Here is a 24,811-nt window from a genome sequence, read left to right on the forward strand (position 1 = left end):
TAAGCGAAATAAACTCTGTCATTATTTGTTTTCGTGACTGGTGTTCTTCATTTATTTGCAGTAATTCATTTTGGGACTAACAGAGGAAAAAAGGCCTACCTTTTTAAGCTGCTGCTCCTTGTACAGTTTGACTGTCCGGGCAGGCTCTGAAATGAGATTCTTGTAGTTTTCACAAACGTTGATTCGCGACTGCGCCACCTGCATCGTACCTTCTAGAAACGATTTCCAAACAGCATACATGCTCCTAACAAAAATATAGGCACATGACAGGTCAGAAGCAGAGTCAATCTTCAACTCACTCAAGACAAATGTATTATCAGTCATACAAAAAACAATGTTTTACATACAGTGGTATTGCCTAATTTTCTAAATGCGCCTAAGTGAGCCTCAGGGTATATAGTTTTTAAACAGTTCCTGGAGCAGGAACATCAACGCCCTTATCTAGCTCGTGAGCCAAGAATGAGGGTGTATGGATAATATTCACTATGACTAAGTTAACTTACTACGTCCATGATAGTAAAACGTTCTTGCATGTCTACAACGTTTCACTAAAATATGCCTGGCAGTGACAAAACAAAACTATCACACCAGATGTCGCTATCAAAGCTACCAATAGAGTAGGTGGGCGTGCACTCTTTCCATAAGTTATTTAAACCTATACCAGCAGTTTTCATTGAAGATCCTTTAGGATATTAAAAGCCTTTGTGCTGATATTGTGGCAATAAGCCCCTAGACGGCGGGCCATTACCGCCCAAGCAGTTACAGGCACAAGTGTAGCGAGGGCCTTAACGAAGGCACTGGGGGTATTACCGTTGGCGGTAATGGCCGCCGTCGAGGGGCTTATTGCCATTAGTACCCTGGCCCGTTAGACCGGGGTACTAATGTTTTTTTTTTTCCGCCGGCTCTGAGACGCGTTGCGTTTCACAGCCGGGAAAAAAAAAGTTTAAAAAAATGGCTGCAGCTGACAGAAAACGTAGTCCGTTTTTTCTTTCCCTGGCAGCCATAGTAAACAAAGAAAATGGCTGCCATGGAAAGGGAGAAGGGACTATATATAGGGACTATATATATATATATATATAGTCCCTTCTCCCTTTCCATGGCAACCATTCCGGAGCGAAAATGCCGACGGAGATGTGAGCGAGCTGCACGCTGTCGCGTGATCGAGATTACCATCAGGTAAGGATCAGAATCCAGCCAACCAGGGGTAAATGATATTTTTTTGTCGTGCCGGGTACTAATTAACATTAATTGCTATGTGTCCAAGAAAAAGAGGAAGTGGAGATTATTCCCTGGATGCACAGCACAGGAGCTTTTATCCCTAAGCACCTACTAAGAGGTGGCACGAATGAATTCTTCAATCATTCATCTCCGGCGCAAAAAGGATACAAAAGTTAGGGCTTGTTGATGTGGCATACATAGGGCATCCACCAATCTGACGCTTTTGCAGTACGCAAGCTCATCCAATGTGAGCCTGGGCATTTTTAAGGCCATTTTTAGAAACTGATTAGCTTAGTCTTTTATTTGTGAAATAAAAGCCCTGCACTCTCCATCCCTGGCCAAAACTCTGAAGACAACGTACAGTGACCTAAATTGTAAAAGGCAGGGAAATCGGTAGTCCACAACGAAATGCTGTTGCTCATCTGCTGCCAAAGACTACCTAGATGTGTGCGGCAAAGAACAATCGCTTGCCTGCAATTCTTTGAGCTAATGATAAACTTGCAAACGTTTTTCAAAGCTAACAAAAAAAACATATTGCAGACATGCATGTCTACTTCCTTCTTCATGGCCTACTCCTGCATGCAATCTTTCAAAGCTGAATGCTTAAGAGGTTACTCGTTTCTACTGATGAGCACAACACATCAAGGGGTGGCTAATTCAGACAGAAATTAGCAATGATACATTAAGTTCTATTAACAGACGGTATTTGGTTCAGAGAGCTGCAGCTCTCCCCTCCTAGACCCATTATTAGTCATTATTAACAAGCCAACCTCTCATGGACTCACACTGGAATGATACATAGGATTCATCAGTTACAGATGTTACAAAATGACTAAAAATATTGCTGTACTAAAAAAACCTGCAGTAAGCAAACCAGACAGACACTTTTCAAATGTCTGTCAAGTTCAGCATGGCTCCGTGTACCTACAGGAACAAGCAGAATGCTGCCACATAATGAAATAGATCAAGGGTATGGTTATTTACTGTTTTGGTGGGTTCTTTATTACAGATAATGCCCGCTGCCTCCCCCCCACCCCAGTCCTTCTGCTCCTGCTGCAACACACCCCACCACACATTATGTGACAAGAAACAGGCTGTTTTAATCAAAATATTATTTTGGTTTATTTAAAACAAAGGCAAAGCAGGAGGGACACTAATTTCCAATGCTGGGGAAAACCCCCACAATACTACAAATAACTTTCAATTATATGAAAAGGATTACACTACAGCCTTCCTACTTTTATCTCATAAAAATGTTCATTTAGCAAACTATCCAGTTTACGTTGCACCTTTGAGCAAACAGCCATACATAGAAAAATAAATATGCCTATTCTAGACAGTGGGCACAGATACTTTGCTTTTGAGACGCAAATCGGCAATGATTGTTTCAGAAAAATGAAATTAATCATTCTACAGCAGTGGTCTTCAAACTTTTTTGGCCTGGGCCCCCCGTGAGCAAAATTTGGGCAGGCCGGGCCCCCCCAAATATGCCAGATGAACTTTTGTGCGCCGTCACCGCACCCTACTCCCAGTACAGACCCTGGCCTCTCCCCACCCTGCTCCCACACTAGCCCAGTGCCCCCCCCCACATCCTGCTCCCACCACAGTCCCATAACACAATCATACACGCATCCATACACATATTTAAATAAAAAAGAAATCACCATAAACGTGCCTTCTGAAGCGGCCTGCGTGTGGTTGCTAAAATGCCCCGCTCCAGCTTGCTCTGCCCGTATGTGCGAGGAGGCGCAGCAGCACCCTCTCGCACATACATACATGCAGTGGCCCAGCCAACATTTCCAATGAGCTATGCAAGGCTGGAGAAGCAAAACGCCCCCGGCGTTGCATGGCTCTGTGATCATGTGTGGCTGGGGAACTGAACTGTCAAAGGCAAACAATGTTTCCCTTTGACAGTTCAGCCAGCCCAGGAGCACTCCCACAGCTGGAAAAAGCAGCTGAGGGAGTGCTCAGTGTGTCACTGGGCTGGCTCCTACATAATGGGTATGGGCCCAGTGGGTGGATGCCCCCCTCACCCATTATGGATGAGCCGCCAGACTTGGACTGGCCTATAGGGCAATAGGGCGATGACTGTACCAAAAATGCAAAATGCTAGTGTAGGCCAGTCAAAATTGGCCACTTTTTTGGCCAATGTGGGCCAGTTTGAGGAGTTACTTCAGTATGCAGCTAGCAGTTATTGCTGAATAAACATTGTTTAAATATCACAATTAGTTTACATTTGGAATCACCCCCTTGGGTACTATTCAAACAGTCAGTGAGTAAAGGACTGAATATCCATTCTGACCATGTGAGCTGCCCGTTCCCATTTCCTTCAATCTAAAAAAAAAAAAAAAACAAAAAGAAAACATTTAACACACCTTTTCATGCTGGGCTCTCGTGCCCCCCCTGAGATGCGGGTGCGCCCCCCACAGTTTGAAGACCTCTGTTCTACAGTATGATCTTAGATCTGTCTTAAACTCACCTCCCCCTTGATATTAAAAGGTGAAGCAGTTCGCAGAATTAAGTTTGAAACAAAACAATGTACTTAGCCTCCTCTGAAACCATTCATAAATGATAAGTTACTCACCGTAGTGACTAACGTACTCCTAGTCCCTAGTACCCTTTGCTCCATACTGTATGGGTGTACCTCGCTAGGGACGGGAGACAGAACCTTTTTCACCAGAAAAAATCATCTTCCCATGTAAATTTAGATGCACGCAGTGCACGGCCGTGCCAGCATGCGCTCCCCTGACTAGGCCCAATGGCGCCACTCAGTCCCCTTTGAAGCGCTGAAAATATTGCCATTGCCTAATGACACTAGTTTTATTAGGGGGGAGGATGGTGGGACGTATGGAGGAGTACGTTAGTCACTACAGTGAGTAACTTATAATTACTCCTATGTCCTTGTGCCCTTTCCTCCATACTGTATGGGCGATTACAACTGAATGTAGCCCCAGGGGGGAGAGGTGACTCTTCTAGGAAAATAAGTTCCTCAAGACTGCCTGACCGAATGCTGCATCCGTACTGGAGCTGGCATCCAAGCAGTAGTGTTTGCAGAAGGCCGAGGGCGTAGCCCATATAGCCGCCTTGCTGATGACCTGCCACGGGACATGCCTCTGAAAGGCAACCGGCATGGTCTTGGCTCTGATAGCGTGAGCATGCATATTAGCGGGCAGAGGTTTATGCTGCCCCTCATATGCCTCCTTGATGGGCGTAACCATCCATCTTGCTATGGAGGCCTTGGAAGCCTGATAGCCAGGTTTTGACCTACCGAAGGTGACAAATAGAGCATCTAACATCCGGAAGTTCTTAGTTCTGGCGAGGTAGAATTTTAAGGCTCGCCTAACATCAAGAAGGGAAAATAATACTATTCGATCAGAGTTTGTCCACTTTTTTTGTTAGGGGCTTGTAAGGCGCGGACTAAGATCAATGAAAAGAAAGGGGGGTCCCAAACAAACTACCTATTGATGTCCCATACAGGTTGGACATTCAGAACAACAATGGGTGACTGCAGGAAATCATCTAATGTATACCACAAGATGCAAAAAGAGGTTTGGTTTACAAAAATATACTTCATTTTATTTTTTGATACATAATAAAAAGGACACTTTAATGTGGCAAACATGGGGGCTTCCTTGAGAATAAATTGTATTTGATATTATTGGAAGTCACCTTCTGTCTACTAACATCACTTGAGTCGTTAATGTGCTTTATTGAGATTGAAACATGTCAATAGGTATTTTTATGTTTTAGAATTTTGTTCTCTATTTGATTGTGTTTTATGTTGTCACATGTGTCTTTTTAGACGACAAACCATTGATGTCCTTTTTATTATGTATCAAAAAATAAAAGTATATTTTTGTAAACCAAACCTCTTTTTGCATCTTGTGGTATATGTTTCACATAAAATGATTTCCTGCAGTCACCCATTGTTGTTCTGAATTTCCAACCTATATGTGACATCAATAGGTAGCTTGTTTGGGACTCGCCTAACATCTAGACAGTGCAGTACCCTCTGAGGCTCGTCCTTAGGGTCCGCGACAAAAGTTGGTAGGACTATCTGTTCATTAAGATGAAAAGACGAGACCACCTTAGGTAGAAATGCTGGGTGTGTTTAGTATATGGCTCTGAATCCACCAGAGCCTGGATTTCACTGACCCTGCGTGCAGAGGTAAGGCCCACCAGGAGGGCTGTCTTAATGGTGACCAGTCCGATGTCCGTGGACGCCATTGGCTTGAATGGTTTATGCACCAGGGCGCCCAGAACCACATTGAGGTCCAACACCGGGTGTGGCTTCCTGATTGGCGGGTAGAGCCTGGTCAGGCTTGCCAGGTGTCACCCACTGGGTTGGAGGAGGAAAATACCTCCTCTGAGTTCCGGTAGGCTCAGATGGCCGCCAGATAGGTGCGGCATGTGTCTACTTGCACCCCTGAGTGGGTGATGTGTGCAGAGAAGGATAGCATGTCATCCAACGTGCAGGTCAGTGAATCAACCTCCCTAGGCACCTAGTAGCATCACTCCTTGTGCCCTGTAGGATGTCCAGGTTGGCCTGTGACAGATGCAGATGCCTTACTGTGACCTGTTCCGGCAACACGCAGCGAGGACTAACCTCTAGGGGGTGAGGTGGATGACCGTGCCTCCCTGTTGTGAAAGTAGGTGAGCTGGGCCCAGTGAAGGTGTATCGGGGGCTGCTCCGACAGGCTGGGGGAGTTCCGAGAACCAAGGTCTTAACAGCCACCACGGAACAATGAGGATGATCCATAGGTGCGTGGCCTCCCATATCTTGCACACTACCCTGTGAACGAGGGGAGTGGGAGGGAAGGCATACGAGTGCATGTTGTTCCACCTAATCTGCATTGTGTCGTCCCAGTGAGGCCCAGCCATCTCCCTGCCAGGATGTGAACTGGGGACCCCTCCTGTTGGGCCAGGTAGTAAAGGATGACCCCCGCCCGTATAAGATTCCCTGAAGGATTTGGCAGTCCAGTTGCCACTTGTAGTTGTCTGCACCCAACCTGCTGAGCCTGTCCACCTCCAGGTTGGACTCCCCCGGGAGGTGAATTGCTGTCAGGTCCAAGTTGTTTTCCAGGGCCCACTCCCAGATGTTGACTGCTACCGTGTACAGGGTAGGGGACCTGGTGCCCCCCTGCTTGTTGATATAATACATGCTGGTGGAGCTGTCAGTTTGAATGAGGATCGACTTGCCACTGATCATCGGGAGGAAGGCTTTGAAAGCGAGCCGATGGCCATCAACTCCAACCAGTTGATGTGGGCCTCCTGCTCCTGCCGGGACCATACTCCATGGACACTGTGGCTGTCTAGTAGTGTAGCTCCCCAACCCTCCAGGTATGAATCCGTGGTGATGGTGACCTACGGAGCTGGCGGACGAATGGACCTGCCTCTCGGCAAGTTGCTGTCCTTGCTCCACCAGACCAGATCCTGGTGGAGCTGTGGTGGAATGCGGACTAGTACTGCCTGGGAACCCCTCTCCGGATTCCAGGAGGCTAAAAAGTGCAACTGCTATCTCCTCATCTTGAGCCTTGTGTGAGGCATTGCCAGGAGGCATGGTGCCATAATGCCCAAGAGGTGCTGGTACCACCATGCCAAGGTGCCACGCGGGCCTCTTGATGGCCGTGTTCTTGTTCTCGGAGGGGAATATTTGCTCTGAGCCCGTATCCCAGATGAGGCCCAGGAACGTCAGATACTGCATAGGTTCCAGCTGTGACTTCTTGAGATTGATGGAAAATCTCAACTCATGTAGTGTAAGCATGAGGGCAAAGGCTGTGTGGTGCACTGCCTCTGGAGACCATGCCCTGATGATCCAGCCACCTAGGTATGGATAGACGTGGTGACCCTGGGCCCTGAGGAGGGCGGCCACTGCGTTAATCAGTCTTGTAAAGACCCTGGTAGCTGAATTGAGGCCAAGTGTAGAACTTTGTATTGGAAGTGGAACCCCATGATCCTGAACCTCAGAAAGGACTGTTGGGGCTGCCAGACCGGGACGTGCAAATAAACATCTTTCAGATCCAGGGAGCACATCCATTATCCCCTGCACAATGTCTCTGCTATAAGCGCTGGGGTAACCATCTTGAACCTTTGAAGAGGAAGGGAAAGGTTCAAGACGGAAAGGTCCAATACAACTCTAAGGCCAGACTGGTTCTTCTAGTGTATGGCAAAAATCCATGAATAGAAGCCCAGACCCCGCTGACTCAACAGCTTAACAAAGTTCCTCAGCATTTCATCCGCATCCCGCATATTCCCTCACCAGTCCTTCAGTCTCAGCATCCAGCCTAGGCCACCAATAATCTCCCCTCAACATCCCTTTAGTCTTAGCCATCCCCAAATGCCACCTTCAAAATGGTTCTCCTCATTCGCATCAGCGGCACCAACCGCCCAGCCTTAAACAAGTATTCTCCATCTACACACAACTCGTCCTTCACTTTGTGATAGCACGCCAGTCCTTCAGTCGGTAAATAATCCCTCCAACCTGTCCTAACAAAAATTCACAACACGCTGAATCTCCACATCCTGCTCCACAGCCCTCTCTCTGTGATGGTCCCATCACAGAAAAAATACCTGATCCTCAACCATTTCGCGAATGTCCACATACTCCTCCTATGTAACCCTATTGCTTCTGCTCGATAGGTAATCAGCAACAATATTTTCTTTCCCGTAGACATGTTTTATCACAACTTAAAGCCCTTACATCGAGGTCACCCACTACATTATCCTTCTTGAAACTGCTTCAGGTCCTTTATTCAAGATCACACCCACTAATGGTTTATGATCAGAAAAAAACATGAACGATGTACCCCACAGGAAAGCCTTACATTTTATTTGCCGCCCCACCACACCAAGTGTCTCCTTTTCAATAACTTAGTACTTAATGTGATGAACCCAATGGAGTCGTCACTGATTTCCCGGCGGTGATCTCCTCCTATGTGGGATCCGTCGTCCAGGTGGCCAGAACCCGGCCATCGCTTTTGGATCCAGTTCCTGGGGGTGGACCAGTGCGGGAGGATCCCAGATGCCTTTGGGCCGGGCGCGCGCGCTATACAAATAAAGAAATACAAATACAAATCACCTGGGTGAGGGGTCTTCGGGGAGTGCGACACCGGTTGGCGAGACACAGTATCCCCTTCCCGATACCCCATCCTTCCAGGTAGGATATTTAGAAAATCAATCCCTCGACCCCCTTCTTTATAACACAAACACTTTCTCACTGACAGATCGATTTGAGAGAAAACGGACTAACACCCGAGCTATATGCCTGACATGTCATGTCAGGTAATTAGTAACCATCACACAAACCTGACTTCCATTACACTTCCCCACACAGATAAAGGGCAGAGCACAAGAGCGCACTTTAAGCAAGGCAAAGCCCACAAGGAAGCAGCAGTTCCAAGATGGCAGTTTAATACGAGGAGAAAACGGCAAAGCAGAAGGGGATCGCAAGGAGGGAAGCGCCCTTGGTCTTTTTTTTCGACGAGGAATCGTTACTTTCAGGAACCCTCAAGAATAGAAAGCGGAAGGCCAGGAAACAAGGCAGAAGAATCCTGCAATGGGTGTCGGAGGTACCCGGGGCTCTCCCACGTCGATAGTCAAGGCGGGGATAATCGCTTGCCGCCGTGGTAATATCCTTGACTCCTACAACAAAGCAGCGCCAGTGAAATCAACACAGCCGTTGTGTTGGAGAGACTGATACCAAGCCGGTCTGTGTTGAAGCCAAGGTTGCAAGCAGCAACAGTGTATGGTGAACGCTGAAGCGAACAAGTGTATGAAATGCATGTGATAGCCATCGCGAGTAAAAAGTGAACAGATGAGTGATTGAACTTTGAAACCGAGATACAATGCCCTTGACAGAGTGGTCCGGCACTGCGTGGGTGCTCATTTGAAAGTCGCTGTAGGGTGTCCAACTGAAAGTTAAGAAAGATGAAAGATTGGCAAAAGAAACAATACATCAAAGGGGTCCTGCGATGGGACAAGCAAAATCACTTGCACAATCGATAGTCTTCGATGTTGATAATATAAAGCAAGTTTGTGTTAAAGTGAATTAAAGTCGGTCTGAGCCCGGTGGAGGGAGACTGATTGAACATTGAGTTGAAAAAGGATCCGAGCCCGACAGAAATCAAGAATATTGAATTGCAGTGGATCGGAGCCCGGCAGAGGAGGATCCTGGGTGCACAGAAATACACCCAAAAAGTTGAACATTGTGTCAAAAGGGGATCTGAGACCGGCTGAGGGGGATCCGAGGTGGAAAGCGAAAAGTGAATCAACTGAGAAATTGAGTGTATGTGAAAACCTAAGAGGAAAGGAACGTAATGTTTGTTTCTCGCATCAGGCCCCCTTAAAGAAGAGACTTTGAAAGGCAAAGATACTTGGGCACAGAAGGCCCTGATGCTAATGTTTGAACTGCACCCTTGTGCTAGAGAAACCAGAGACTGCGTTAAACTCGGGTGTACCGCCTTGTCCCATGCTGAAAACGTGGGTAAGGGAGGCCAACGGCCTGACACAATTTCTTGAACACTATTTGTATTTAGAAGAAAGGATTGGCAATAGGTTTATTAGTATAGGCACTTTTATTTTGACAAAACATCAGTAGGACGGCATTTTTATTATTTGATGTCATAGTTGCTCCCATCTGTAGATTTAGGATTAGATAAGCGTTTTTCAAACACTTTTAGAAGTTCAATAAACACCCTTGAACTGTGGTCACTTGTGTCTGTCTTACTGTTGATACCATGCCTTCCTTACACTACCTGATTCTGACCTTGGGGGTGGCTATATGAGGGAGGACCACATGGGAGGAGACATGTCATGAGACATGAGAGGGTTATGTCATTGCTCCATCGGGTGAGACATGGCATCCCCCTATTTTCCCTTAAAATAGCCTCCCCATGTCTGAAACCCTGATGGCCTATTGCCATGCATCTGCTCATTTTCCTATGAAGAACAGGGAAATCCCTGGTATAAAATCAAAAACAAACTTTGCGAACATTATGGAATCACCTTTAACAACTCCACCTATCCATCAGAACCTTTACATGCTTATTCAAAGTCCATATAAACCCATTGAGATCACAAGCTCGACAAGCGCTCTAGTGTTTCCCGGCTCACACCTTTGCCCGGAAAATTTAAACAGCTAAACCGAGACATTGACAGCTGTTGTGGCAACTGGCCAGCGAGAGCTGAACCTTGCTGTGAGGAGCGGGAAACCAAAGAGCCGGAACCGTCGTGGAGAAGCAGAGGTTCTCGCAGACGAAGAAAGAAGCTGCAGAGGGCAGAAACGCCAGGAGCCAGTGAAGGACTCCTGGGCGTTTGCAAACGGAGAAAAGCAGCGCAGGGCTTACCGAAGCCGAGAGGAAAACAGGCGTGTCCAGCAGATGCCACGGAGGACCAGCGAACGAAGAGAAGGCAGTTGCGAGGAGAAGGAAAGCTGGAATCCTTCATTTGCAGACTGCCAGAGAGAGAACCAACACCAACAAAGACCGATGAGTCCACCCAGAAGCAGAGGGGACACAAGGGGCATATCAGCGAGCACCCCGAGTGCAAATACATGAAAAGCAATATATAGAGACACAGTATGGACGTATTGAAAATAATGTAAATTGCACCCAATCCCTCTCCTAAAGTGTGGATGAGCGAAGTGCAAACATTTAAAGAACAATGAATGGATAAACTATCATAGGGACACATTATCCAACCTTATATACAAGGATTTGTAGCAGCAGGCAAAGGCTCCAAGTGAGGGAAAACAGAGGTCCTGACAAGAGAGTAAACTAGGCCGTTCAAGTGTGTGCATAAGAAGTCCTGCCAGGAGAGTATAGCAGGCAAAATGGAAAGGACTGTGTTAAGAAAGAAGAAACCACCTCACCTGAAATTGTGAGACCAAATAGTTTTTGGTTACAAGTGTGGTAGTTGGCCTGGCAAGGCCCATAGAACTATCGTGTGGAAAAAGCATCAAGGAGCAAGGAAGAATCCAGGGGAAGGGAACCAAGAACCTTTTTCTCTGAGGAACTTTTTGTTTGAGTCATTTATTCTTTGTGAACACTTTCCAAACCTTCTAAGGTTAAAGACATTTCCATTTTCACCTTCTAGTATAGTTTGTAGTGCGAGGGTCAGAATAGAACAGTTTGACACAGGACAGTTTTGTTTTGACATCCTGACAACAGACCGATGCTTAGTATTTGGTTTAGGTAGGGAAATTCCTCTTAGAGCAGGGTCAGAGAGGTCTTTTCCCCATCCCTTTTCTTTGAATACAAGTCTTTAACCAAAAACATGGCAAGCCTGTGCCTGACTTCCATTTCAGACTCCTCACTTCAAGTGCAGCCCCTCTCAGCACCCATGAGGCGAAAGCTATCACCTTCTCAACACCATGTTGGTTCTGTAGCAGAATTTCCCCCAAACCAAAATCACTAGCATCGGTCATCACAAACACCTTGCACGCAGTGTGAAAACTCCCCAAGGCGAGTTTGTTTGTTCTCCTCAACATCCGTGAAGACCTGCTCACCAACCTTGACTCTAATACCCTGTGCTTTCTCATCTTGCTTGACCTCTCTTCTGCCTTTGACACTGTCAACCATGCCATCCTGCTCAACCGCCTGCGTGATAACCTGGGTATCACTGGTCAGGCTCTGGCGTGGCTGACTTCTTTCCTCTCCAACCGACCCTCCCAGGTCCAACTGGGGTCCTTCCTCTCCGACAAATTTTTCTCTACCTGTGGTGTCCCCCAGGGATCCAACCTCTCTCCCTGGCTGTTCAACCAATACCTGGCAATCCTTGCCCACAGCATCGCCGCTCTCTGTCCCAACTTTCAGTGCTATGCGGACGATACCCAGCTCATCTTCAGGCTACCCTCGGCCTCCTCCTCTCCTTCCCTCATCTCCGACTGTCTGTCTGCCATCCAGGAGTGGTGTGCCGTCAACAACCTCTTCTTTAATGCCAGTAAGACTGAGATTCTACTCATCGGCACACCCACTCCCTCCTTCCCTGCAGCTCTCTGGCCGGCCTCTCTTGGCCCTCTTCCTACTCCCACCTGCAATCCTAAAAACCTCGGGGTCATCTTCGACTCTGCTCTCTCCTTCTCCCCTCACATCTCTGACGTCTCTAAGAAGTCACACTACCAGCTGCACCTCCTTAGAGTTATTCTTCCTTTCCTCTCCTTCCCCCAGAAGCTCACTGTCTCCAGAGCCCTGGTTCTCTCTAAGCTGGACTATTGTAACAGCCTCTATTTAAATCTACCTGCCTCTACCCTCCGCCCTCTGCAACTTATCCAGAACAGGACTGCAAGACTTGTCCTTGGCCTCAAGCCCAGGGATCGTATCTCTCCAGGACTGAAATATCTGCACTGGCTCCCAGTGGCTGCGAGGATTAAGTTCAAAACCCTCTGCATTGTACACAAGGCCTTCTGGGGACTGGGACCGCAATACCTTCAACTCTCTCTTCCTAAATATCTTCCTTCTCGAGCTCTTCGCTCATCCGCCTCCAACTCCCTCAGTGTCAGTCGCTTCTCCAAGCAACGAGTTGGTGGAAGATTACTCTCTTCGGCTGGGACCTCTCTCTGGAACAGCCTTCCTGAAACTCGAGGAGAACCATCTCCGGTTCCGGAAGCACCTCAAAACCTTCCTCTTTGCCTCTACTTTCTCTCCCCCTCCCCCCTGCTGATTTTCTGACTGAAACTGCTCGGGTTACCTGGCCACCCTTTCTGATCTGTGGCCTAGGCCCTGTCAATTTGCCCACTTGCACTGCCTCCCTGGCAACCCCTGCACCTGGGGACCGTTCTGTATCCCTACAGTCCTCCACTAGCACTTTTGTCTGCACTTCCTTGCACTTACCACCAGCTGGCTGTTATTTATTCTTATTTATTCCACTTTTTCCCCATGTACTGCACTTTCCCCTCTTCCTTCCCCCGCGCAATTTTCCTTTTCCCCCTTCCCATGCACTTGCACGATCTGAATGACACTTGGCCTAGTAGGATTGTTGTCTGTCCTCCCCTTGTCCCTCCCCCCTTGCCTCGTCGCGCCTTGAAAAACTTGTGTATAGGCACGTTATAAATGCCATATCATAGCATAAGACAACTTTAAGCTTAGTTACACAATGATAAAATACAATACAGTGCATATGATTTATACAAGTGAAGCAATATCTGTCAAACACAGATATATAGTTATGCATACATCAAGGTTTCATAAAAAGCAGGAGAACATGGTCGGAAAAAAAAATGGATGAATGGTCAATTACAATGTCTAGTCAAAACTGTACATTTAAAATCACAGGTAGGTGGATACTTTTTATATTTTTTTAAACCAATTGTATTAATTTTATTTCAAACAACAACCAAACTTGCAGTACATATTACAATATTACACATTTTTTGCAACTCAAACAATGTCTGCTGCGTTTCCCGTTCCCTCCCCCCCCCCAACCAAGCCTACACTACTTCACGATCTGCTTCTTCATCTTGCAGCGAGGTTCCCTCTACTGTGTTCTCTTCTGGGTCCTGGTCGCTCGACTAGTTCCGAGTGGGCCCAAACAGTGTGGTTGTTAAATGTTTCCAGGCTGTCAAGGTTTCTGCTTCTTACTCCCCTCCAGTGTTACTAGCTTCTTGCCATACTGCAGTTTCAGCTTCTGCCCATTTCTGAAGGCCTTTCCACCATGTTTCTATCCTTGGTCTATGGCTTGCCTTCCATCCCATAGCAATTCGACGCTTCGCAAGTATATATGCCAAATCTTTTAGTTTACTTACATGTTTAAGTTTACGTGATCTGGGAAACCCCCTACCAGTCATGCCCATGCTAGTTCAACGATTATCTCAATCCCTTTTTCTTCTAATTTGTGGGCTACTTCTCCCCATAATTTCTCAATTTCTGGGCAAGCCCAGAACATATGCCTCATCCCGGCATTTTCCTCGCCGCATTTAGGGCATGTTTGTCGTTCTGCGTTTTTTAATTTAGCTATGCTCTGGGGTGTCATATAAACCCTGTGGGTTATATACAGTTGTATTTGTTGTAGTCTTGCATTCCTTGACACTTTCTTATGGTACCTTTGGGCCCGCTCCCATATCCCATCACTCATAGGGGCACCCATTTCTTCCTCCCAGTCCTGTCTCAGTTGTACCACTTCCTGCCCCACTTTGAACATCACCAGCTCATATATCCTGGATATCTTGTGCCCTCCTTCTGCCATATCACATATCATTTCTATGGCGGGGTCCGGTTGCTCCTCTAATACTATTTCGGACCATGTCTCTTGGATTCACTGCACCATCCTATGATATGTGATATATTGTCCCGTATGCAACCCCGTTTCCTCCACCAGCGTCCCAAATTCTTTTATCCTCCCCTCTTGCCATATGTCTCCCACTGTTGCTATCCCTACCGGTTCCCAGTGCTTTCTGATCGTCTTCCTTAATTGGCCTTCATTTCCCGTCAATGTGACAAGTGGCACTTGCAGGGAGCACAGGGCTGGGTTCTCCATTATCTGACAGACCCTATGCCATATATCCCATCCCAGTGTCATCATCTCTGAGCACTCCTTCATATCTGATTCTGGCAACCATATCATTTCTTTCAGGAAGAATGGGCCACACTCTTGTCTAAACAACCTAGATTCTGAGGTTGGATCTTCCGATAACCACTTTGCCACATATTGTAGTTGGCTCGCTAAATAGTAGATCTCATAGTTTGGCAGTTTTATTGCCCCCTTATCATACGAATTATGTAACTTCAAAAGGGCAATTCTGTTCCTTGTCCTGTGCCAGAGAAATTCCCTACATATGCTATGTATCCTAGGAAAAAAATTGCCTTGGTATCAGATAAGTTATGTTCACGAAAGAATGCAACAATCTCGGCAGCAGTACCATTTTCAGCATTGCCCCTCTTCCCATCATCGCCAAGGGGCGCTTTACCCAGAATTTCATACTATTTTCCATACTCCTGACCGCTTTCTCAGTATTATGTTGGTGCTCTGCCTCCCCGTATGGTAAATGTCTATCCCGAGATATCTGAACGTGGTGACCTCCCACGGTATTTGTAGAATTGGTAATTGATCCCGCAGGATCCTTACATACCTACCCAGCAGAAATATACATGATTTTTTGGGGTTCACTGCTATGCCAGATAGCGACGAAAATCGCTCCATCACTTCCAAAACATATTCGAGGTTTTCTTCTCTATCGTCAGCGTACAAGGAGACTAAGTGCAGCTCCCCTTTTATGTTAATTCCTATTATGCATACTGTTACCTTAGATATATCGCCAGGGGCTCTAGTGCTAAGATATACAGCATAGGGGAACATGGACATCCCTGTCTAGTACCCCTACTAAGTTGCCACCTCTCCAATATTATTGCTCCCGTTTTAACCCTGGCCAGCGGTGCGCTATATAGCAGTTTGACTCATTTAAGATAACCAGCCCCTATCCCATAACTGGACAGAGCTGCAATCAGCCAAGACCATTTGACTGAATCGAAGGCTTTTATTGTGTCCAACCATACAATTGCAATTTCACCCGCGTCCCCTTTCGTGTGTCCGATGACTCGGTGAAGTCGTCTATGGTTATTGGATATATTCCTGTTTGGCACATATCCAGTCTGATCGGGTGTATTAGTTTATTAATGATCCGTCTCATTCTGTTTGCCAGAACCGCCGTGAGCATTTTGCTATCTTGATTAAGACCTTACAGCGGTCTGAAAGATCCGCAATCCTTGCCAGGCTTATTAGGTTTATAGAGCGGTATGATAATCTCCTCCCTCAGGGACTCCGGCAACCTTCCTTCGTATGCCTCATTTAGTATTGCCAATAGTGGGGGAAGCACCTTGTTTCTATACATTTTATAAAATTCACTAGGGAGTCTATCGGCCCTCAGGGTCTTGCAGGTGGGTAGCTGCTTTACCACCTCTTCTAGCTGCTCCAAGGTTATCGGGGCATCTAAATCCTCTCGCTCCTCCGTGCCGATTCGTGGCATGCCTATGTCCTCCAGTGTTTCCCTTATTTCTCTGCTGTCACTTCCCCCTTCATCCCCATTCAATTGTTGATAGTAGTCTAGAAATTCACGATTCACGCCCTCTTGGGTGTCCACTGTACGTCCATCCTCCTTCGTTACTGCTCTAATTGGAGGTCTGGGGGTCTCGCTTTTATATAACCATGCCAACACCCTCCCTGGTTTATCTCCTCCGGCACGTTGTATTTCTACATACTTTTTATAGTTTAGATTGCATAGTCTCTCCCAGTGTCCTGCACATTTCTGTTGCAGCCTTAGTATGGTTTCAGTGTCTTCCTTGGTGTTACCTTCTCTGCTGAGCGCTGTTTCTAGCTCTTTTTCCGCTTCCTGTAGTTCTGCTAATATCCCTCCTTGTAGTCCTTTGGACTTAGCTATGGCTATCCCCCTCACTACCACTTTGAAGACTTCCCACAGCGTGCCAGCTGACTCAACACTGCCGGTATTGGTCTCAAAGTCATTTATTATTCCTTCTCTTAAGTCCTCCCTGAACATTGTATCTTTTAATGCCTCAGCTCTGAGGCGCCACCTTGGTATCCTTGCTTTTGGGGGTCGTTATTGCCATATTAGGACCAATGGCGAGTGGTCTGATAGGACCATTGCTTTGTATTCTGTCTGTACTATTTCTGCCATTAGCTCCTGTGTGGCAAACATATAATCTAGCCTAGTGTGCACATTTTGAGGGGCCGAGTAATGTGAATACTGTCTCTCCTGCGGGTGGCGCAGCCTCCATGCGTCCTCGAACCTGAAATCTGTCAGCAGTGTCTGAACGCCCTAGCAGCCGGGGTGGATCTGTCTATTTTGTTATCGGATCTATCTACTTTCGGGTTTAGTGTACAGTTAAAGTCACCACACCAAATCACTGCGCCCCTGTCAAAATGCATGCTCATTTTGTTGTACAGGGTTTTAAAATATGCCACCGTGTCCTGATTCGGGGCATATGTATTTATGATGCATATTTCTTTATTTTCCACCAATCCCCTTATTGCAACCATCCCATCTGCTTCCACTGTGGACTGTAGTAACTGGAATGGGACGTGCAGTTCTACCCAGGTGATCACCCCTCTAGCGTAAGCAGAATATGTTGCAGACAACCATCCCCTTCCACTTCTTCCGGATTACCTCTAATTGTTCTTTTGTGAAGAAAAATTCTCTTGTATTAGGGCTATATCGATTTTCTGTCTGAGCAGGTAGATCATAACCTTATTCCTTTTTAGGTAGCTATTGAGCCCTCTAACATTCCAAGTGATTACTTTAAGGTCCCCCATACTCCAATCACATCCCGCTCCTCCCTTTGCAAGTCTCCAGGTCTTATTTGAAGGCCATCGCTCGTGTATGTAGGCTCGTTCCCCAACTTCAAACTGTCCCTCCCCTTTATCCTAGCTACTACTCCCAACCCATAACACTTCAACTCCCCCAACAATGCCCTCAACTCCCCTCCACCCCCCTCCTTACCCGTCCCCAACTGTTGCCCAGCTCCATCCCTGGATCTCGGGCGATCCCGCATTTAGTCCTGTCTTGGCTAGCCGGTACAAGGAACTCAGCAGGGCGGCTACCACTCTATCAGTAGCCTACCTAATCTAAACTATTGGGGTGTAAAAGCGGGTTCTCTTTGTTCCTGCATTATGCTCAGTGTGTTGCGCATGCTAATCGCCATATGTTGGGCCTAGAATGCTCTATTACGTCTCTATGTGCTCTGTTTTATAATCTAGTCCCAATGTCTCAGATCATACAGCACCTCAGTTCTTGGCGACACTGCTTCACTTCTCTAGTCAATCCGCCTTCTGGTGGTCTGTCTTGTCCGGACAGCTCAGGCCGTCCAGCCACTCTGTCGCTTCCTTTGGTGTTGCGAAGAATAGGGCCCTGTTCTTGTGGAGCACTTTCAGCCTTGCTGGGTACATCAGCATGTACCTAAAGCCCGTATCTCGCAGCATCTTCTTCACAGTTCCAAAGTTCAGCCGTTTTCTTTGTACCTGGAGCGTATAGTCTGGGTATGCCATGATGGATGCTGGCGCCCTGCGTATTGTGCCTCCTTTGCGGAAGAATTCCAGGATCTTCTCCATGTCTCGATAATTCAGAATCTTAGCGATTATCGGTCTCGGAGGGGCACCTCATGGTGGTCTTGTAGTGAGGGCCCTATGCGCTCTCTCCACTGTGAACCCCTGGGTGAGTTCTCCTCCCTGTATCTCCTACAGCAACATTGTCTCCATTTATTCCATGGGGTTTGGGCCTTCCTCGTCTTCCGGGAGCCCGACAATGCGTATATTATTTATGTGGGCCCGTCCTTCGGCTTCCTCTGCTCTGCTTTCCAGGCTGCACACTTGCTGTCACAGTATGTGGATCTCCGAAGCATGCGTTTTGCAGGTCTCTGTGTTGGAGCTTACCGCATTTTCCAGTTCGCCAGTGCATTCCGCCACTTTCTTAACATCCTGTCGCATAATGTTCACATCCTCTTGCACCGCTCCAATTTTGAGGTCCAGTGATGTTTTAAGATCCGCCATGGCTGCCTCCAGCTCGGTTTCCCAGGCTGCCTTCAGGTCTGCAATTGCGTCTAGGATTTGCGGGTCACTTCTCTCTGACGCAGTGTCCAGTTGCGTATTTCTTTCTTCCTGGCCCCTTCCATTGCTTGGGGTGTCTTAATAAAAGTCCTCCATCGTTGCTTGTTTTCCTTTTGATTTTGGTAATTTTGAAGCCATCCTGGCACCCTTCAGTGCATCAGACTGCAGCCAAGGGTCGTCTTACTGTTTTGGGTTAGTTCAGCCCACTAGTGCACCGGCAGGGATCTCTTTGATCGATTATTGTCAATTTCACCCCCTCCAAGTATTTTCTACGTGGCCCGGCGCTTCCCCTAGATATGTGGGGCTCAGGTGTATGTGACGATCGTGATCCAGCACTTTATCTTCTGTCTTCCAATACGTTCTGCACCATCAGGTGCCCTGGCAGCAAACTTATGTCTGAGGACCCTTGCCAGTGTTTTGCAGGTCCGTCTTTACCTCGCTCCTGCTTGCATCCCCCGTCTCCCTGGTCCTTCTAGCCCCAGTTACTCAGTCACACCAGTTTTACCTTTCTATTTTGGTGAGTCTAACATTCAAGCACGCCTTTGCTGAGGTGGCCCCTCTTTTGCAACGTGTTGCTCTGTGCTCCAAGTTCATATGGATCCACGTTGTGCGCCTATCCATATGCTCGCCATTGTTCGTGCGTGCCCTTTGCCTGTTGGGTGGGGTTCAGAGGCCCGGATTGCGGGTCTGCTTGGAGTTGGGGGTCGTATCCTGATCGGCATGCCTTGGGGTTGTAGAGCTCTCTGCAGGGCAGTAACTGAGCGCTATTATGCCCCACCAGCACCTATATTGCTGGATTAAGTCTTCCAGTGTGGTCTCAATGTGTATTGTTCTTTACTCTTGGCGTTCACTGATGGGTCAGTAGACTGTTTGTTTGTTGCCAGCTTATCATTCACCTGGGCCAGTTTATTGTGACGCTGTGGAATCTGCGAGTGTTCCCTCTGCTAGGGATTGCCAAATTCGTACTTGTGTTATGAGTCTTATTCGTGTGCTTTACTGCAGTCTTTACCATGAGCACAATGGCTTCCTATCACTTCTCTCGTGGTTCCCTTTTTCTTGGTGAATTGGCCTATGCAGTTCTAATGTAAATCCCACACACCGTATGTACTTTCTCTGCTCCGGCTTTTCAGGCAGTTACTTCATGAAGCGCAAGGTTCGTGTCTGCAAGTCATGCCTTGGACGATCCTGTACATTGATACGCCTTTGTTGCCATCCATACACTGACCACCGTGTCCTCCAGACACGCACTTACTTTGTTTAGAGCCTCAGTTCAGCGAGGTTTGCCAGGCTTCCACATTCCCGGCTTCGTTTCATGTGTGCTACTGTTGCGTTTTTTCTGATTTCCTCAGACACAATGTAACGGGTCTTCTATACGCGCCTGGGTGCCATATACAGTTTTGTTTTGTGTGCGGCCGAATTCAGGTTTAACACCCGCAGGGTGGGGGTGGCACAATTCGGCCACCGGAGCTCAGCTGATCAAAGGCTCGAATGCGCTCACAGGTCAGGGCACCCAGATTCGCCTGACCCGTGCATGCGACAGACTGTTGTTCGTGCTGGCAGCCCATAGGTCCGTGTCTTCTCCGTCCCACACTGCCGGTATTCTTTTAATAGTCCACGAATCGCTTCAGCCCGCCGTTGCACGTTTCAGGGGCCCAGCACATCCCATAGTCAGCACCGCTCCTGGGTGTAGATGGGAATGGAGGATTTTGTTAGATAGTGGGCTGATCCTGCTGCAAGGAGAAAGGAGCTCCTGCTCCCGTGTACGCAGCTGATCCAATGGCTCGTTGGTGGGCTGCTCCGGCTGCAAGGAGAAAGGAGCTGCTCCTGTGTAAGCTGTTGATCCAATGGCTCGTTGGTGGGCTGCTTCGGCTGCAAGGAGAAAGGGGTTCCTGTTCCTGTGTACACTGTTGATTCAATTGCTTGTTGGTGGGCTGCTCCCACTGCAAGAAGAAAGGAGCTGCTCCTGTGTAAACTGTTGATCCAATGGCTCATTGGTGGGCTGCTCCTGCTCGTATCCGATCGGTCCTCGTTGGTCTGCCGGTGTTTCTACTCCTTATCGCAGAGGATCACAGAGTGTCCTCCAGTTCCTTTGTCCTCAAATAGCAGCCATCTTGCTGCGACTTCTTCAGGACCTCGATTTCTTTCTTCCAAATAACTTCTTTCCTATTAATCGGAATTAGCTCCAAGGTTGTGCGTAGCATGTAGCGTCCATTCACACAGTTTTATATCCGATTCAATGAACTGCACGCCTCCTCCATCTGGTGAGCGTCCCAGTATTGTGTCCGGATCAGAAGGAGCTACAGAGATTCACAGCTTATCCCATGGCTAGTTAGCCACGCCCCCCCCCCGCCAGGTAGGTGGATACTTATCTACAATTATTTACAAGGTGGCAGAGAAGATCAATTGTAGGTGTCAGAAAGCAGACTTTATTTATCTGAGTTTTTGATCCATTTTATTAAAATGTAAGATTGAGCTGCTCTCAATAAGGGGGGGGTAAGGCATTCCAAAATTGGGCTGCCTTGACCGTGAAGCTATTGCCCCCAACTCTAGATAGCTCTCGCAATGGCACTTTTGATATTCTCAAATTCCTGTTGGCATGCTTCCCACCATTCAAATAAAGACACCAAACAGTTCCCTGATGGCTCTGCACCTGTCCGAAAAGGGCCTTGTAGATTTGGAGTAATACTCTACAAGCCCAAGAAGTGAAAAACACCCTTCGTGTCCTTAGGTGGTTGCACTTCCACCATTGCTGAAACCAATTAGTTTCCATTCCACGCTCACTCAACTTATGTACCAGATAATATATCGAGGGGAAACAGAAAACACTTATTCTTCCTATGTGTAAGTCCTGCACTGGACAACACCTCAACACCAATGCTAGACCCTGCTCATGCTCTGCCACGTCCTTTCCCTGTTACCAAGATATCGTCTAGGAAATACACAACGTTCTTGACATCTTTCAACAGCGCATGCATCACACTCTCGATGAAAGAGGCAGCTGACCAAAGTCCAAGTCTGACTAGTCCTAGTCCAAGGGCCTTTCTTTTAAATCTAAAAGACCGCTCGCTCAATCATGACAAAGGTGGTATAATCTTTCAAGTCTGGATGTAACTTCACCTGATGATATTACACGGCCAGGTGAAGCGTGGCTTTAGCACATGCTGCTAAACTCCCCAATGTTTGGAAAAGAAAACTTTCCAACCACTGCCTTGTTGAAACGTCTGAGGTCCACACATAGGGGCACCTGTCCATTGCTCTTTCGGACCACCACCACAGGTCAAACCCACTCTGAGGCCTCTACAACCTCAATTACACAATTTTTCAACAAATTGTTTAGCTCCTTTTTTACCTCCTCTCTCAAAGAAATGGCTCACTCAGGCAAAGCATCCTTTTTTATTTTAATCTTTTGATAATATCCCTTGAGACATCCCAATTCCTGCCTGAAAGTATCACTGCTCTCTTTATCTGGGCTATCCGGTTGGTATACCACCACCACCACATGACTTGGCACAATGGGATCAATCTTAATCTCTATCTCACTCAGCTCTTAACATCCTTGGAGAGTGCCTCCTCTTTCAGAGACACATACTTTACCCACAAATGTATTTCCCTTGCATTCCAGGCAAGCTCTGAAAACTCCTAAAATGTCAATGTGGACACCACCATAAGCGTTCACCTTTACTCTCGGTGGATCCAACCGTAAAGCATGAAATTTCTCTTCCCAGACAACTCTTTCAATGATTGAATAGTCCGACCCTGTCTCCAAAAGCATGGAGAACTCGGCCCCATTGACCTTCAGCATTGCATGTGTCTTCTCCCTTTCCTGTATTTGGAACCAACTTGGCTTACCAACCAGCTAACTCATTCCGCACATGAGCAATCTCTGTCATTACCTTTATCCTTGTCAGGAAACGCAACAATTTCTCGCACAGTCCCATGTGAAAAATGTTTGCAGCACTGGGCCAATTGTGATATGATTGGTTATTTATAACACGCTTAATACCCAGAGGTTTCTAAGCGTGGACCCGGGGTTCGAACCTGTGGTGCTCTGTGTCATCTTGCTTCCTAGGCAAGCACGTTGCCCCTGAGCTATCCTCCCGAGACAAATTGTCACTTGTTACTGCATTTATGACACTCCGGGGCATCTCTTCGAATTCGCAAATGAAAGGTGCCAACACACCTAAAGCACCTTTTTTCTGCAGCAACCTCCTTCTTTGGAGGCTCATTCACTTGCTGAACAGGCACTTGCTTCATTGCTGCCTTATTTAGATCCTTTTGGTTCAAAACCGCGCACACTTTTTCAGACTTAGAAATTCTTTTATTGTCTACCTCACTGACACGTCATCGTGTGGTGTGTTCCATCTTCTTGTAAAGATCCAGGACTTCATCCAAGCTTGGAGCCCCCTTTGTACATATTTCCTCTCTTATTTTATTCTCTCTCACCTTGAGCATAAACTGGTCCAGTAGCCACTTGTCATACATTGCCCCAAAGTTGCCCTTATTGGACAATTCACGCAATCCAGTAATACAATCCTCAATGGTCTTGCCTTCGGCCTGTTCCAGTGTACCAAAGTAGTACCATTCCAAAATGATGCTGGATTTCTTCTCCAAGTGAATGTCCAACCTCCGCAGAATTACTTCATATGCATTCAGACTTTCACTACCAGATAGCCCCTTGCCATCGCCGCCAGGTTGTGGCAAACTTTTCAAGATCCTCTGTCCTTCCAAGCCAAAACTGCACCAAGAGAGCACGTCTTCTATTTATGCTAAAGGATGGCCCATATATTGCTAGCACATAACCTTGGAAGTCCTCTTTCCAAGTTTCCCATCGTACCACAGGTCCTCCAGGATTCGCCAGAAATTGAGGCGGTAAGTGCGTCATCCTTCGCTGGTTGCCAGTTGGCCGAGCACATTGTTTTCAAAACCCTCTGCCTGGTTCATCGTGCCCTCGAGTCTCAGGGGCCGAAATATCTGTGTTCTAAGTTCCTACACTATGTTCCATCGCGGTCTCTGCAGTCGGCCTCAACTGGCTTGATTCTTGTTCCTATCTTCCGCCATTCACGTTGTGGTGGGCGAGCATTTTCGGTTGCAGCACCCCGTCTTTGGAATGGGCTGCCGCTCCATCTAAAAAATCTGAAAAATCACCTTATCTTCAGGAAGGCTCTTAAAACTTTAATACTGTTGCAGGTTTCTCTCTGTTCCTCTCCCCCACCCTGTCCAGCACCAAGATGCCTTTGGTGAACGTGCGCTAAACAAGTATGCATAACATAACATCCTTATAAAGTGTAATTAAATGTTCTTTCATTATTACGTGGCTGGAACACTCCTTTCCTAAATGTTCTTCCAGTAAAGGATGTGTTTTTAATGTATAATTTGTTTGTTGGGACAATCTCATCCTCTATGTTCCTCCTCCTTTTCATTTAAACGTCCTTTTTTTAATAATTGTGCCTGACCTTCCAATGGAGAACTCATGGAAAAAGCAGACTTGTCATAGTACAGTCGCCCGACTTGAAAATGGCACCCGTGGTCATCTGGTCCTCCAATGGCTGCCCAATTGTCTAACATGCAGGTGTCCTGGCAATTGCGCCTGATTCGAGGAAGACGGCCACGGCAAGGCGCAAACGGGTTTGGTCGAATTAACTGCTCTCCCACCACACCTCACTGTGACATGAAAAGCCTTTGAAAAACTGCTCTGAATAGCGTCCTCTAGCTCCGCCAACACACCTGAGGATGGTGCCTCGGTTTCTCTCGGTACTCCGGACAACTAGACACTCGTCCTCTTCAAGACCCACCCTGGGCCATCATTTCTGCCTCAACTGGCCCAGCATCACGCTGTACACTGGCTGAACAGAGTCTGGAGCCTGTTGCTGCACTCTGCTGCCTTGAGGTCACTGCTGTCTAAAAGATGTTCTGGGGGCCCCACAAATGAGCTCATCGCAGGTCACCACTATTATAAAGCGGACACCTGAGAGGTAAGGCAAATACTTATCATTGACATGTACATAAGGTGCAGTACATAGGTAACAGGGCCACGACCTCTAACGTC

At 47.2% G+C, this 24,811-nt stretch overlaps 1 protein-coding gene across 2 annotated transcripts in view; it reads right to left on the reverse strand.

The window, feature by feature from the left end:
• FCHSD2 (FCH and double SH3 domains 2) overlaps positions 1-24,811 on the reverse strand; it is a 1,767,327-nt gene that overhangs the window by 1,021,775 nt on the left and 720,741 nt on the right. For both annotated transcript variants that reach the window (XM_069640094.1, XM_069640093.1), the window contains exon 5: positions 100-244. In XM_069640094.1, the coding sequence (XP_069496195.1) occupies positions 100-244 (145 nt within the window). The remainder of the gene's footprint in view (positions 1-99; positions 245-24,811) is intronic.

The sequence above is a fragment of the Ambystoma mexicanum genome, chromosome 7q, assembly GCF_040938575.1.
Source record: "Ambystoma mexicanum isolate Mex_15411 chromosome 7q, UKY_AmexF1_1, whole genome shotgun sequence".
Taxonomy (NCBI): domain Eukaryota; kingdom Metazoa; phylum Chordata; class Amphibia; order Caudata; family Ambystomatidae; genus Ambystoma; species Ambystoma mexicanum.